This window comes from Alnus glutinosa, chromosome 4, assembly GCF_958979055.1.
Source record: "Alnus glutinosa chromosome 4, dhAlnGlut1.1, whole genome shotgun sequence".
Classification (NCBI taxonomy): Eukaryota; Viridiplantae; Streptophyta; class Magnoliopsida; order Fagales; family Betulaceae; genus Alnus; species Alnus glutinosa.
The window spans coordinates 33,473,773-33,490,794 of NC_084889.1; the positions used below are offsets into that span (position 1 = coordinate 33,473,773).

A 17,022-nucleotide genomic window follows, 5' to 3' on the forward strand; every position below is an offset into this window, starting at 1 on the left:
TTTCTAAACAATGGTTTATTTTGAACCAAATATGGATAGGTATACTTATTTCCCATTGATGCCAAGTGCCACGAATGGGATGAATAAATCGGATGCATTAGGCACTTGATTTGGCTATATTTGTCACCAACTAAGTTTTGTATTACAGAACATGTTTAAAAAGTGGCTCATATTCTCTCAGACGTGTAGAGTAATATTAAAGTATCAGTATAGTGGTCAATTGTGGGGGTTCGGGGGCAACACCCCTCAGTACAGTATAGGCCGGATATTTTGGAGTTTTTCAAAATATTTCCGAACAATTAGAGTTTTTTTATAAGTATGCTATGATGTAACCCTAAATATATATTGAAATAAAGACGTAAATACAATGTCAAACCACATAAATCTGTATCTTGATTTTTTTTTCCTACTCTTTCTCTTTTCTGTTCCATATTATTCATTATTATTGTGCACAATAACAACAAAGTAGAATGTCTCCCCCTAGTTATGCATGAGTCAGAAAATCTAATGCCATTGTGCTAAAAAAACATAAATAATACCTCTTCTTTTTCTTTCATATTTTAAAGTAAACAAAGAAAATGCCTCTGAAACATTGGTTAATGGTTAGGTTGGGTCGGAATCTTTGCTTGCTAGTGATGAAAAGTTGAAGAGACCATTACTTACCGATGTCTGATCACCAACTTCTTTCGGTCTCATATTCTCATCTCCCTAAAGCAGAAAAATTAATTTCAAGAGTATAAATGCTCAATTAAGAAGATGACAGAAAAATCATGATTAATAATTAAAAGAAAAAGGCAATGGCCTTAAATTCTCATTTCGCCTATTTTCCTTCAATTAAGGAATAAAAAAAGTCTTTCTTAGCTTAGTAATTCTGCTTTCCTTAAAAAAATAAATGGTCATGGAAATCGTTGGCTAATTGCAATAGATAATGTGATCCTTTCTCCATTTATTGTAGTGTGTCACTATAATCAAGCTTTTATCCACACATTAATTAAAAAATAGGAGTCTAAATAGGTGAAACACTTACATTATTAGAAGACCCATGCTAGGGACTCTGTCCCAAATAGTTGACTGCCCTGCACAAACTAGGTCATGGTCAAATGCTGAATATGTCCCACACATTCATATATGAAACCCCAATTATCAATTAGAAATGATTCATTTCTTCTTCTTTTTTATCCTTTCATCCCCTTACTTTTCAAAATTATTATTGAATTTGTGAAGTTCATGTTATCTCAGACATAAACCCCATAAATCTAATGATAATTTTAAAAAGTGAAAAAAATAAATAAATAAATAAAAAGGACTAGGGAATAATGTATACCATGTCTCTTTATCAATTGCAGCAAAAATCAAAAAGATGGGATGATTGTCTCCCTACTTAACCCAACCCATCAATAGCTACTACGTACTGGCCGTAGTTTGCATTAAACAAACACATATAAACTCAATGTTAAAGTATTGAGTAAATGATTAAATTCATCTCTTCTTATTAGTTTAAACTTTAGGAAAATTAGCAATTTAACATGATATCAATATCAAAGGTCCTAAGTCCAAATGCCGACTCCGTCAATTCATTCTCTATTTAATTAAATATTCAACGTGTTGAGTCTCACATATTAAAATGGAGTTTGAGCTCACACATGAGGGGAAGTGTCAAAGTATTGATCAAATGATTAAATTCTTTTCTTCCTATCAACTTAAACTTTTAGGAAAATTGGTGATTTAACACTCAACTCATCACTTCAATAAAGACACGTGTATCTTACCTCAACAACTTCTGGTTTGGTTTTTCTTCTTCGAACACGAATCACCAAATACTTTGTCTAATTAATAATAAACAAGCATGGTCGATCAGTAAACCTGAGCATCACAAAAGCAAAGAAGAATGAATGAACATAATATAGAGGCTACCAACCTGAACATCTCTGACAAACATAGTATAGCTCGAAAGGAAGAAGAATGCCTCTTTTGCTGTCGGTACTAATTGGATTAATCCAAGTTGCCATCATCGTCAATTAAATCTATCGCTTCTCTTCATATGATATCCATGTTCTAAATGGAATCCACAACTTTTGAAGAACACTGACTTTGAAGGATTGCCATATATATCCTTGCATGTAAATATAACTTGAAGATTGCCTGTCTTTAGCTGAGAATGGTGTGAACCACAGTAATTCAACCATACATGATCTGAGCAGGATGAATTAAGTCTACCAAAAGAAGTATTACAATATATTTGATGATAGCCTAAATAGTTATAGCTGACCTGAACGAGAATTACAAAATAGTGCTCCTCTCGTACATCCTTTGTTCCAATAACAGCAGAGAAAGCAAATATTGTATTCTTCCAATCCAAATGTGAAAGCTCATTGATATCTATTTCACACAAAGTAGCATTTGAAACCTCTTTACAGTGGCTAAACCAATCTGGAATCTTGTTTCTCGGGAATATACAGCCAAAGTCATGGTCCTTAGGATGTCCCTGTTGCACGGTTATGACAAATTTTTACAAAAATAGATATCAATAGAGAGAGAGAGAGAGAGAGAGAGAGAGAGAGATACCTCTATCAATAAATGAATTTGCACATCATTCCTTACAAGTTTAGGGCAATCAGAGAAGTCAATCCAACGAAGCATTGGTAAATCGTATTTACGATTAAATCGAAATCTTTCCAATGATGTGCATCCATGGGCATATACCACTTGTATTTTTGGTGGAAGTTCTGGAATTTCTCGAAGTTGCTTGCAATCTTCCAAGCTAAGGTACTTCAATCCAACAAATTTATTGAACCACGCAGGAAGGCTAACTATAGCGCTACTTGATAGATCTAGATCTTCCAAATTGAAAGGGCATTCACGTCGAGTCGATAAATTTGCTTCTATTAGAACACTTTTAGGTTTTTCTAAAAATATTGCTAATGAAATGCACCCGCTAGCATTCACTTGTACTACATTTGGTGGAAGTTGTAAAATTTCTCCAAGTTGCTCGCATTTATTCAAATTAAGGATCTTCAAATGTTGCAACTGATAAATGCTATCTGGAAGATTCATGAGGTTTGTGCAACCGTCTAGATCTAATCTCTCAATCCTACCTAGGTCCCTAATGGATGAAGGTAATTCTTTTATTCCAGTACAACAATGGAGGCAAAGTACCTTTAAATGTTGCAACTGACAAATGCTATCCGGAAGATTCTTAAGGTTTGTGCAACCTCGTAGATCTAATATTTCAATCCCAAAGAGATACCTAATGGATGAAGGCAATTCCTTTATACCAGTATCTTGCAAGTTGATGTGTTCTAAACATTTCATTTGACACTCAATTTCGGGAAAGTTTTGAAGCCTTGAGCAACCATAAAGGATAAGATATATTAGAGATCTCAACTTGAGGCTTCCTACAAAACTCCTAAGATTATAGCATCTTCTAAGACTCAAATAAACAAGCATATCAAGGAATCCAACAGAATGATGAACAATGACTAAATTTTTGCAACCTTCAAGAATCAACATTACTAAATTTGGGATCCTTGAAAGATCAGAAACTTTTCTTAGGAACTCACAATCAGTGAAATCCATAATTGTCAGGTTTCGGAAATTCTAACAAGAAAAAGAAGAAATAAATTAGTTCAAAAGAAGTTTACAATGAAATTTAAAGGAATAAATATTAAAAGCAATCATTATACCTAGACTCCCTCCAATTCTATAAGGCGACTACGTGGCATTCTTAAATAAATAAGGTTTTTTTCACAAAAATTGGATGGAAAAGATTCTCCATGATATTTAACCCAATCAAGCAATCTTAACTCATTATAGAGAAAATTAAGCCCTTCAAAAAATGGTGCACTTTGACTTATAAACAGTCTAAACATTTTCATCTTCTTTAGGGCTTTGAAATTCAAGTGTATGAAGTCTTCTTTAGGCAAATCTATCAGTATGCCCTCAACTTTGCTTGTTCCCTAGCAAGATAATGTATAGTTAAATAAGTGTATCACCAAAATCGTAATATAAAGTTCTTCATATTTTAACACCTGCTAGAACTATAATTATTGTCTGGAAAATACATATGGGAAAATATGAAAAAACACTACTTACACACCAATTACACACTCATCATCTCATTTGGGGTGGGATCCACGTATGGTGGACTCCACCCCATGTGATAGAATGAGTGTGTAATTGGTGTGTAGGTGGTGTTTTAAACTTTTAGTAACACCTCCCATATATATATACTTTGTAAAAAGAAACAAGCTTATACTCCACCTGTTTGTCTTCCTATATATATTGCTTTTTTTTTTCTTCTTTTTTTTAAAAAATAAAATAAAATAAAATTTCAAAATTTCAAAATTGGTAATTGGTTTTTATTATTGGAATATCCTAAAGTGATTGATCATCGTATTCTCAAAATTAATTTGTCTTTTATATATATTTACACATTACTTTTACTTGTCCATTTTCAAAAAATAATAATAAAAAAAATTATTAAGGACAAGACACTTATTAAAACTATGCACGTTTTTAAAATAATAAAAGGAGTTGCCAGTCAAGATTTTATTTATTCTTCTTAATTAAAATCATTCCATTTATTTAGCTCTTTTGTATTATTATTGGTCAAATTTATTTTATTAGTCATCGTAAAATGAATAGCAAATTATTGAGAGTTATTGCATATTTAGTGAATTTTTGAGAAGCGTTTTGAGTTTTGAAAAATGTAAAAATTGATAATTGAGTTGATGGACGCCACATTTTTAAAAAGTGTTGCAAGTGGTATCAACAAATGAAAGAAAATTGGTTTGATAAAATTTTGAGAAGTGTTTTTGAAAAAACATAAATTGAAAAATAATTTTTTACAAAGTAAAAGAAAAATTAAAAAGTTAGTGTTACTTCACAGTAGCAGTAGGCACCAACACGGCATTATTGCAGCCTCTTCCGGCTACCGCCTAGTGGCCACCACGGGGCTGCCAAATGCTTTTGGTAGCAATCGTGGTGTCGCAAGATGCGTCTTATGACTTCCACGTGACCTCTAGATCAACGACGGCAGCACCATTCTGACCATTTTTTTTTAGAAAAAGAAAAAGAAAAAAAAAAAAAAAAACTTTTATCGTTTTTATTTGTTATACATGTAATGCTACACTTGAAAAAAAAAAAAAAAAAAATTAAGTAAACAATATTTTCCCTGAAAAACACATATTTTTCCTCAAAACATTTGAGAAATGTTTTTGTGTTTTATTTTTTTGGAAAAAATTCACTTAGCATCCTTGATCTTTTATCACTTTTGCAATCATATCCATGCCATAAACTTTTAAAAGTATCAATTTAATGTATCATTCTTTCCATTTTTTTCAATTTCAGCCATCCGTTAAAATTTTTCGTTAAATCTTAACGAAAGGTTGTCAAAATTTCTAAAATACTCCTCAATTTTATTTTATTTTTTGAAAAAAAAAAAGAAGAAAAAAAAAACTTGCAAGGATTTAGACATTAGTTAGGATTTAATAGAATTTGCAACAATACTTATGCCTGAATCTTTGATTTTTTTTTAAAAAACTTTTTTTATAAAAACAAAGGTATTTTGAAATTTTTTACTGGAATTAACAAAAATTAAAAAAAAAATGATACTTTAAATTTGTTTAGTAAGGGCCAATAAACTAAATTTTTAGTTTTTACTTTATATATTTTAAAATTTTTAATTTTTTTTTTACATTATATTTTTTTTTTTATAAAAGAAAAAAATTAGGGAGGGACCCATGGCCCCGCGAATGGGTGGCCATGGAAAAAGTGGAAAAAGTCATCGTTCTATGTAGGGAGTAGTGCTGTAAAGGCGGTGCTGCCGTGGCCATATATATATATATATATATATATATATATATATATATATATATATACCATGATCAATATTGATCATGTTGTTGTATTTGTATGTGAAAACGCGTGAGAGACACGGCCATTTAAACGTGTCGGTTGCCTTCTGACACGTGCTACGGGCGTTTTTAGTGGGAGCAGAGACCGGGTAATGTGGTGGCAGATGGTGAGTGGGCTGTACGGCCTAGATTACTGGCTTGGGAAGGCTTGGCTCTTTACAGCCTACAGGTTTGTGGACCCTCCATGTTCTTCTGATTTTATTTTCAAGGCAATTGAGCACCGACGCCTTTATTAAGAAGGTTGGGGTGATATTTTCAAAGGCAATGAGATCGGAAAAATCATAGGTCCCAATTCCTATTCTTCCTCTTTGCCATATAACCAAAGGTAGAATTGGGCTTGGATGCCACCGGGTTTTACTATTTTGGGATAATTGCACCGGAGGTCCCTGTGGTATACCATAATTATTTTTCACTCCCTATGGTTTAAAAAGTTCACTGGAGGTCCTCGTGATATGCAATAATTACAAATCGATCCCTGGTGTCAAATTCTGTTAAAATTTTTAACAGATTCCGTCAAATGCCACGTCAGCGCCACGTGTCGCCAATAAGATGGCGACACGTGTCTATCGTAATAAAAAATATAAATTTATTAAAAAATAAATAAAAATACTTATTTTTTTATAAAAAAAATTCAAAAAAAAAAAAAAAAAGCTGAAGGGGTGGCCCAGCCACCCCTTTGGGGGTGGCCTGGCCGCCCCCAGCCACTGGGGGTGGCCGCGCGCCACCCCCAGTGGCTGCAGGGGGTGGCGCGCGGCCACCCCCAGTGGCCGGGGGTGGCGCGCGGCCACCCCCAGGCCATTGGGGGTGGCCTTCGGGCCACCCCTAGATCTACTAAGGGTGGCCCGATGGCCACCCCCGGCCACTGGGGGTGGCCGCGCGCCACCCCAGGTGGCCTCTGGGGGTGGTGCGCGGCCACCCCCAGTGGCCGGGGGTGGCCATCGGGCCACCCTTAGAAGATCTAGGGGTGGCCCGAAGGCCACCCCCAATGGCCTGGGGGTGGCCGCGCGCCACCCCCGGCCACTGGGGGTGGCCGCGCGCCACCCCCTGCAGCCACTGGGGGTGGCGCGCGGCCACCCCCAGTGGCTGGGGGCGGCCAGGCCACCCCCAAAGGGGTGGCTGGGCCACCCCTTCAGCTTTTTTTTTTTTTTTGTTTTTTTTTTTGAATTTTTTTTATAAAAAAATAAGTATTTTTATTTATTTTTTAATAAATTTATATTATTTTATTAAAATTAGACATGTCAGCGCCACGTGTTACCAATAAGATGACGACACGTGGCGCTGACGTGGCATTTGACGGAATCTGTTAAAAATTTTAACAGAATTTGACGCCAGGGATCGATTTGTAATTATTGCATATCACGAGGACCTCCAGTGAACTTTTTAAACTATAGGGAGTGAAAAATAATTATGGTATACCACAGGGACCTCCGGTGCAATTATCCCTACTATTTAATCAAAATAAATTGAAGATAAAAGTATAAAATTATATAGGTCAATTGTTAGTCAATTCATTTAATTAAAGGAATTAAATTTCTTAATCCTAATTTTGTAGTTCTATATTGAGTTTATGCTGGGCTCGAGGATCATATTAAAAATTGATTGTCATTATGTCGTGTGTCGAAATATGGGTATAAGATCATATAGTCATATAGGCTAACCTTAACACAATTTATTTAATTAAACGGGTCATACATAATTTTGATTTGCGAATCGTGTAAAAAAAGACAACCCTAATTAAAGACCCAACTTTGGTTAGGATCATAATTTGAGCCACACACAAAGGCACTGCATATACATGTGTCCCTTAGCATGTGAGAAGCACGTGTTATTTAAATAGCATGTGCTTTTTATATGTTTTTTATTAGCATTAATAAAAAAACATATGATTCTCACATGTTTAAAAGATACATGTCATTTTTATATGTGAGTTGTAAGAAATTTCCTACAAATCAATTTTTAAGAAATTTTTGTCCTATTGACTTTATTTACACGATTAGATGCACCAACTTTAAATCTCGAAACTTATTTCAAAGCGAGTAAGCAATCACACAAACAATATTCGATGGAAATAATTAATGGAAGACACTTGACTCTTGAGTCTTGAGGTTCCCAAAACCAACTAAAAAATAAGGCTCATTAAATAGGCACATTGATTTGGTAGGTCACAATTACTAAGATCCAACTGTCGAAGCATCTGAAATGCCATCGACCAACAACCATCATTAAAATCACTTAAATTTGTCGAAGGCAACAATTGGAGTAATTATGCACTTGATGAAATTGTAGATTCTTAATTTTGTGGATGCAATAGGGAGCATGGAGTGTTAATATCCTCCACCTTCTTTAGATACTTAACAAATTTTGAACCCTCAAAAGAAAGATACTCTAAATTTTGCAACTGAGAAATGTTATTTGGTAGATTCTTGAGGTTTGTGCAAGCGCTTAGATCTAATTTTTGAACCCTATGATGTACCCATAGGATGAAGGCATCCATTTTATGCTAATACAACTATTAAGATTGAGAAGCTCCAAATGTTGCAACCGATGAATACTATCCAGAAGATTCGTAAGGTTTGTGCAACTACCTAGATTTAATTTTTTTAGCCCCAACGAGGTTCCCAATAGATGAAGGCAGTTCCTCACTACCAATTCTTCAAAGTTGATGTACTCGATCTAAACATTCCATTTCACACTCAATTTTAAGAAAGTTCTTGAGCCTTAAGCAAGCACAAAGGACATGAAATTTGAGAGAGAAAAAATAAATAAATAAATAAGTTTACATCAAAGAGAGAGAGAAAAAAAAAAAAAAAAAGGAATAACATAATGTTTGAATATTCTTTTAGATATAAATTAGCTGAGCTCCACCCCAATTGGTTGTTTTGCAATTCTACCATTTGAAGTCGCCAAGTCGACCATTATATTCAACCATTTTTGTTTTTTTAAAAAAAAACTTCGCTGGGATATATCTTTCATAGTGGTCCTAAACTGAGTGGAAATGGCCATTCAAACTCCTTAATTGAGAAGGTTAGGTGATCTTTCCCAGGCAATGAGATCGGAAAAATATTCATCGGTGCCAATTCCTATTCTTCGTTATTGCCATATAACCAAAGGTGGAATAGGGCTCGGATGCCATCAGGTTTTGCTATATATAATTAAAATAAATTGAAGATAAGAGTATAAAATTATATAGGTCAATCGTAACTTAATTCATTTAATTAAATTGCTCAAATCCTTTAATCCTAATCCTATAATTTTATATTGAGTTTATGTCAAGCTTGCGAATCATATAAAAAATTGATTCCCATTATGTCTCGTTTTGAAGCATGAGTATAAAATTATATAACTATATAGATCACCCTTAATACGATCAATTTAATTAAATGGGTCAGAATTAATTTTAATTTGTAAATCTTATAAAAAAGACAACCCTAATTAAAGACCCAACTTTAGTTAAGTCATAATTTGAGCCCGGCCTGCACAAAATATTGTAAACACCGAAAAATATTTTAGCATTTTTTCTTAAATAAATATTAGACCTAGGCAGAGCCTGCCCCTAGTAGGCTAGTAGGGCTTGATAAACTTGGTGGGTTGGATTATGATTGATGCAAGGTCAGTGCATGCACGGATTTCAAACAATGCATTTAAGGGACTCTCCGGTATAGGAACGTGAAAAGCCATCGTGCTAGTTGTAACATTTAAAGATCCGCACCAAAGCAAGTGAAAAAAAGATTCTCGTCATTTAAAATAAAGTTAATGTATCTAAATGATATTACATTATTTTTAATTTTAAAAAATTTGTTAATATTGATTTTATAAAAACAGATAAATATACCAACTTTAAATTTTGATCTTTTATTTAAAATAAATAGTATTTATTTAATTAATTAAATGAAATAGATAAGATCCTATTCCAAAACAAGTAAGCAACCGCACAAACAATATTTAATGGAAATAATTAATGAAAGACTCTTTACTCTTGAGTTTCCCAAAGCCAACTAAAAACCAAGGCTCATTAAATAGGCACATTGATTCGGTAGGCCTAACTCTTGTGGTGAGTAGTTGAGTCATAATTGAATCTCCTTTGATAGAAAATACAGTTAACAATCTTTCATAAACTATTTGTTTAGTCTATTGAAATAAACATTTTTTTTTTTATTTTTTTGTTTGAAAATATATTTGACAAATTTTTTTTTATGGAATACATACCTTAATTTTGAAAAAAAAAGGCAAAAAGATGTTTATTTTTTGAAGTTGTTTTAAATAATAAATTAGCTCATATATACTCTTAACAAAAGTTAAAACATATATGTTTTGTACAAAACGGACAGACCGAACTACAAACTTCAATAAAACTCCACGAGTCCGAGCTGGTCAAAGTCTCATAATAAGGAAATTGGTAAGAAGTTGCTCATTTTTCTTTTGATTATGATGCGACGCGGCATCCACTTACTCTATTTATTTAATTAACTAAGGAGCGCTATCTTCTGCCATTCTCTCTCAATTTTATCAACTAACTACTTGTCTTCCAACTTCGTCCATGGCCATGGCTTCCTACCCACCTTCTTCTTCTTTTTCTTTTTCTTCTTCTTCCTCTTCCTCTTTTCGATGGGATGTATTCTTGAGTTTTAGAGGCGAAGACACTCGCACAACTTTTACTGCTCATCTATACACAGCTTTGCGTCGAAACGGAATCAACACCTTCATGGACGACAAACTTAGAAGCGGAGACGAAATTTCACCAACACTTCTCAAAGCCATTGAAGAGTCTGAGATTTCAATCATTGTACTCTCTAAAAACTACGCATCATCCCGATGGTGCTTGGATGAGCTAATAAAGATCCTCGACTGTAGAAAAACAAGGGGGCAACAGGTCCTACCGTTGTTCTACTACGTAACTCCTTCGGAAGTACGTCATCAAACCAATACTGTTGGGGAAGCATTTGCTCAACTTGAAAAATGGTACAAGGATGATGAGAAGAAGGTGAAGATGTGGAAGTCAGCCCTAACACAAGTGGCCGCTTTGTCAGGGTGGCCTTTGGAGAACAGGTATTTCTAATCACTCTTCTAGACTTTTTTTCTCCTAATAAGGGGAGGACTTGTAGTCAGTATGAGGATTGGGCTTTCCGAAGGGGAAGATTATCCCTTACATCATAATTAATAGCCTACCATATTCATTGCTTATGGAGAAAAAAAAAAAATCATTTTGTTACTAGATCATATTTTTATTCTTTTTGTTATATATGAACATAACTCATTAGGTGTTTTGTATTGGCAGGAATGAACCTGAATTTATTCACAAAATCATTGAATGGGTGAATTCTATATTAGTGAAAAAGACATACTTAGAAGTTGCCCGGTATCCGGTTGGAATAGAGTCCCGTGTACAATATGTGAAGTCGCTTTTAGATATAGCGAAGAATGATAGTACGTGCATGGTAGGGATCTTCGGAACTGGTGGAATTGGTAAGACAACTATCGCCAAAGCTATTTACAACTCGATGGCTTCTCAGTTTGAAGGTAGTTGTTTTCTTAGAGACATTAGAGAAACTTCAGGCCAAATGGACGGTTTGATCCGTTTGCAAAAGAAGCTTCTTTCTGAGATCCTAGGAGGTTCAAGTCCAATGATTGGCAATGTTGATCAAGGAATTACTTTGATAGAGAAGAGGCTTCGCCTAATAAGGGTACTTCTAGTTCTTGATGATGTGGATCAGTTAGACCAATTACAAAAGTTAGCTGGAAAAACTACTTGGTTTGGCGTAGGAAGTAGAATCATCATAACAACAAGAGATAAACATTTACTTTGTGCACATGAAGTTGATTCAGCGTACCTGGTAAATGGGTTGGATCATAATGAAGCTCTTCAGCTTTTTAGTTGGCATGCCTTCAATAGAAATAAACCTGATGATGATTTTGTGGATATCACAAAAGATGCGGTAAGTTATGCCGGAGGATTGCCACTAGCTTTAACACTGCTAGGCTCGACTCTAAAAGGTAGAAAATTACCTTATTGGGAAAGTAAATTGGCCATGTACAAATTAATTCCTCACGATGATATTCAAAAAAAGCTTAGAATAAGTTTTGATGGGTTGGATGAAAATGCCAAAAATATTTTCCTTGACATTGCATGTTTCTTCAGAGGAAGAAGGGTAGAAGAAGTCACAAAAATACTAGATTGTACTCGTGGTTCTCACTCATATAGTGTTGCCATTGAAGAGTTAATGGATAAGTGTCTTGTAACACAGTCTTGGTTCGAAAGATCATTGGAGATGGATAAGTGTCTCGTAACACGGTCTTGGTTCGAAAGATCATTGGAGATGCATGACTTACTGCAAGAAATGGGTAGAGAAATTATTCGACAAGAATCACCCGATGAACCTGGCAAGCGCAGTAGATTGTGGTATCATAAAGATGTTCGGGATGTCCTAGAAGGAAATGCGGTAAAAAATATGTTAAAATCCCTTTTAATTTTACCTCTGTTAATTAGTTTTTCGTGAGTTAAGCTACTAGAAAAATATTGAACCTTTTTTTTTTTTTTTTTGCATAAAAGAGCTAAAATGTTACACTAGGATACATATATGTTACGTAAAAGAGTTGAATAAGTAGAATGAATTTAATTTCAGTATAATTGGCTGTGTTTTGTAAAACCATTTATAAAATTGTTTTCAAATAATAGGATAGTTAATTTATCACGACCTCTCTTGAGATTTTACAAAATAAAAATATTGCTTCAAGTTAGATGTTTGTGGGTCTTTCAAGGGTTGGATATTCACGTAAAACTAGTGATGTTCATATTACAAAGAGAACTCTTTTCATATTACAATAATTTTTTTTTTAATAAAAACACTTTTTTACACTTTTTTTTTTTTTTTTTTAATTCTTTCTTGTTTTGAAAACTCTTTTCATTATTAACGTTCTATATGTGTGGACAATACATACAACCTTTCTCAATTTTTAATTAAGTAATTGGTTAAAGTCTCTTTCAAAAAATCTAAAATCAAAAACAACTTTCGAAACCTTTGGCAAACATGCCCATTACTTCTTGTTTGGTAAAAATTTTCAAAACTCTTTTGTATTCTCAATCAGTGAAAATCTTTACAAATACTAGTTAAGCAAACAAATTTTAAAATATCATCTCCACCACTAACACACTTTTGAAAATTAACTACAAAACACTCATCAAAAAATAAAACACAAAAACATTTTGCAATTTCTTTCAAGAAAAAGATTGTTTATATATATATATATATATATATATATATATATATATATATATATATATATATTTGCAGCTGTAGGGGTGTTGATTACATGAATTGACAAATATAAAGAGTAAATTTCTTTACAAATAAAAAGTCGGGGTGGTTCTGCCGCCACCTAATGGCGACCCAAAGGTGGCTTCCACATAGATCTGGTAGTCACGCAGAGGCTTCCAAACAAATCTAACGGTCACTAGACGAATCTTGTGGCCCCATGGATGCCACCAAATCCATTTGGCAGCCCCGTGGTGCCAGCAAATGCTTCTGTCGGTGGTTGTTGCCACTGTAAAGCCACACTCTTTTTTTTTTAATTTTTGGTTTTTCAAAAATGCATCTCAAAATTTTACCAAATCAATTTTCTTTTATTAACTCCACATCCAACACTTTGTTAAAATGTAGCCCCGGCCACCAAATCAATTCTGAATTTTTACCTTTTTCAAAACCCATAATACTTTTCAAAACTTTACAACATAGCAGTCTCAGTAATTTTTTACTCATTTTAGAATAACTAAAAAAATAAATTGACAAAGAATGTTACAAAATATATGAAAAAATAGAATGATTTTAATTAAGAAAAATAAATAAAAGCATCATTGGTAACTGCTTTCCATTATTTCAAAGATGTGCAAGGTTTTTATGAGTATCTTACCTTTTCTTTGATGAACAAGTAAGGGTAATATGTAAATATATACAAAAGAAACATTAATTTTGAGAATGCGATGATTAGTCACTTTAGACCAAAAGACAAACAGTATAAGCTTGTTTATATATATATATATATATATATATATATATATATATATATATATATATTTTATCAAGACAAGAATTATAGTTCTAGGAAGTGTTAAAATATGGAGAACTTTATGTTGGGATTTTGCTGATACACTTATACATTGTCTTGGCAGGGAACAAACAAAGTTGAGGGCATATTGATAGATTTGCCTAAACCAGACTTGATACACTTAAGTTCCAAAGCCTTCAAGAATATGACAAGGCTCAAAATATTTATCAACCGTAATGCACACTTTTTTGAAGAGCCTAATTTTCTTTCTAAAGAGATAAGATTGCTTGATTGGAATAATTATTCTGGAGAATTTTTGCCATCCAATCTTTGTGGAAAGAACCTTGTTGTTTTAATAATGCATCAAAGTCAGCTCAAGGAACTGAAGGGAATCCAGGTAAAATTATTGTTTTTAATATTTCTTCCTTTAGATTATGTTGTAAACTTCTTTCAAACCAATTTATTTCTTCTTCTTTTTTTGACAGAATTTCCAAAACTTGACAATTATGAAATTCATTGATTGTGAGTTCCTAAGAAAAATTCCTAATGTTTCAAGGACCCCACATTTAGAGGAGTTGGATCTTAGTGGTTGCAAAAATTTAGTTGAGGTTCATCCTTCTATTGGATTCCATGATAAGCTTGTTAGTTTGAAACTTGAAGAATGCTATAATCTTAGGAGTTTTCCAAGAAGCCTCAAAATGAGATCTCTAAAATTTCTTAGCCTTTGGCATTGCTCAAGCCTTGAGAACTTCCCTGAAATTGAGTGTCAAATGGAATGTTTAGAGTATATCAACTTGGCATTAACCGGTATAAAGGAACTACCTTCATCTTTTGGGTACCTCGTTGGGGTTAGAACCTTGGGTCTAACTGGTTTCACAAACCATATGACTCTTTCAGATAGCATTCATAAGTTGAAACATTTAGAAATACTACACATTGGGTGCCTGGATGCTTTTAAGCTACCAAGTTATCTAGAAGGCAGTTACCGTAGACTTCCTCGTCGTTCAAAAGTTGCTAAGTTTCCAAAAATAGTGGAGGATACGAGACAACCCATGCCCGAAGTTGAATCCATAGAGGAATCAACAATTTCATCGGTGGCAGAATTACTCCAATTGCCGCCTTTGGCGAATACAAGCGGTTCTAATTTATTTAGAACCCTTAATTGTTGCTCCACATTGATTGAATTAGATCTATCAATGAGTGATATTGTTACCATTCCTCCATACATCAGACAATGTGTTAGATTGAAGGACCTTTTTTTGAACGATTGCGAGCAACTTCGAGAAATTCTAGGAATTCCGCCAAATTTAATTCAAATGCATGCGAGTGGGTGTGTGTCATTGGAAATATTTTTAGAAGAAGCTAGAAGATCTCCATTGTTTAACGCACCAGAGGCCCTATTCCAGGTTGGAACAATATTTCCAGAGTTGATTCTTGGAAACCGTGTTCCAACACAATCAGAGTTCTTGATTCAACGCGATTGCCCTTCTAGTTTGGCGATTCTTGATCTATCAAGAAGCGCTATTGTTAGCCTTCCTACATGGTTGAACACATTTGTTGGATTGGACTTTCTTCAATTGAACAGTTGCAATCAACTTGAAGAAATTCCTGAACTTCCACCAAATATAAGACAGGTACGTGCGGGAGGATGCATGTCATTGGAAAGATTTCAATTTAATAATATAAAGGATTTACCAAGGCTTGACCTGATTGACCTCTCCAATTGCCATGGACTGCATGAAAATATGTTGGATGATCTGCAAATTCATTTATTGAGTGAGGTATCTCTCTTTCACATATATACTTGTTATTTGTACGTCTGTTCATTGAAAAGTTGTCATATATATAATATATATTTGTGTGTGTGTAACAGTGGCATCTTAAGGACCATCACATTAGCTGTATATTTCCAGGAAATAAGATTCCAGATTACTTCAGTCATCGTAAAGAGCTTTCAAATACCCATTTGGGTGAAATAGATATCAATGAGCCTCTACATTTGGATTCGGGGAATGCAATATTTGCTTTCTCAGCTGTCATTGGAAGAGAGGATGCCCAACGTGGGGGTAATATTGAAATTCACGTTGAAGTCATCAATGATATTGGTCAACACATCTATTCTTATAGGCCGGAAATGGAAATTGTATTTATCCCAGAAGCCTCAGATAATGTATGGTTGAGGTACCATATTGTGCCACACCATTCTCTACTAAAGACGGATAATTTTCGAGTTATATTTAGATGCAAGGTCTTTCCTTTAGAGACAAGGTTCTTTAAAAGTTGCGGATTCCATCTACAACATAGATATGAAGAGGAAGCGATAATTGATGATATTCAAATTGCTGAGACACCATGATAATGATGATGATGATGATGATGATGGCAACTTGGAATTCAATTGGTACCCACAACAAAAGAGGCATTCTTCTTCCTTTCGAGCTATACCATATTTGTTGCAGATCTGTTCACCTATGAGTTCAAGTTGGTCTGTATTATGTTCATTCTTCTTCTTGTTCGTGATGAAGTCCCTAGCTTGGGTTATCATCCAAGTGTTTCTCCTATTTATACTCCTGTTTTGTAGTTAATGTGTTGGATTAATTTATCTTTTTTTCAAAGCCGATTTTCAGGGTTTTGTTCGTGCTTTTTTAGTTTTTTGCTTTCTGCTTTTTTGTTTTTCTTTCTATTTTTGTATTTTTGTTTTAATTTAAGCAACAACTACAAAGAGAAAATGAGAGGAAGAGAAATGCTAGGGTACGTAGTTAAAGTTTTAACAAGATAAACTTACAAACTCACGTGGCAACTGACTGGGAGTTTACTCAAATAAAAATCATAACAGACGTTTTCTCTCGTTACTGTTGACGTCAGTGCAGCATTTATATTTCTAAGAGGCAGGCTTCTCTCTCCAAGCTTTTCATTTTTTGTTTTTTACTCATCTTCGTAAATCCTCACAACAGAGAAGACAGAAAAACATGATCTTAATAGTATCTTAATAGTCTTTTTTGTACAATGGAGAAACAAGCCAAACCAAAGAACAAGATCTTGAAGTTTCTACCAAGAGCGGCCTCTG

The 17,022-nt window shown here is 34.1% G+C and overlaps 2 protein-coding genes across 2 annotated transcripts; one reads left to right on the plus strand and one right to left on the minus strand.

The window, feature by feature from the left end:
- Positions 1 to 963: 963 nt before the first annotated feature.
- LOC133866348 (disease resistance-like protein CSA1) lies at positions 964 to 3,576 on the minus strand. The gene is made up of 4 exons (XM_062302863.1): positions 2,566 to 3,576; positions 1,919 to 2,485; positions 1,770 to 1,826; positions 964 to 1,076 (listed from the first exon to the last, which is right to left on the minus strand). The coding sequence occupies exons 1-2, from the start codon at positions 3,574 to 3,576 to the stop codon at positions 2,015 to 2,017; spliced, it is 1,482 nt and encodes a 493-aa protein (XP_062158847.1). The 3' UTR covers positions 964 to 1,076; positions 1,770 to 1,826; positions 1,919 to 2,014.
- A 6,845-nt stretch (positions 3,577 to 10,421) lies between these two features.
- LOC133865491 (disease resistance protein RPV1-like) lies at positions 10,422 to 16,587 on the plus strand. Its single transcript, XM_062301915.1, has 5 exons — positions 10,422 to 10,961; positions 11,191 to 12,352; positions 14,080 to 14,352; positions 14,441 to 15,736; positions 15,829 to 16,587. Exons 1-5 carry the CDS (start codon positions 10,453 to 10,455, stop codon positions 16,309 to 16,311), a joined length of 3,723 nt encoding a protein of 1,240 aa, XP_062157899.1. The 5' UTR covers positions 10,422 to 10,452; the 3' UTR covers positions 16,312 to 16,587.
- The last annotated feature ends 435 nt before the right edge of the window (positions 16,588 to 17,022 follow it).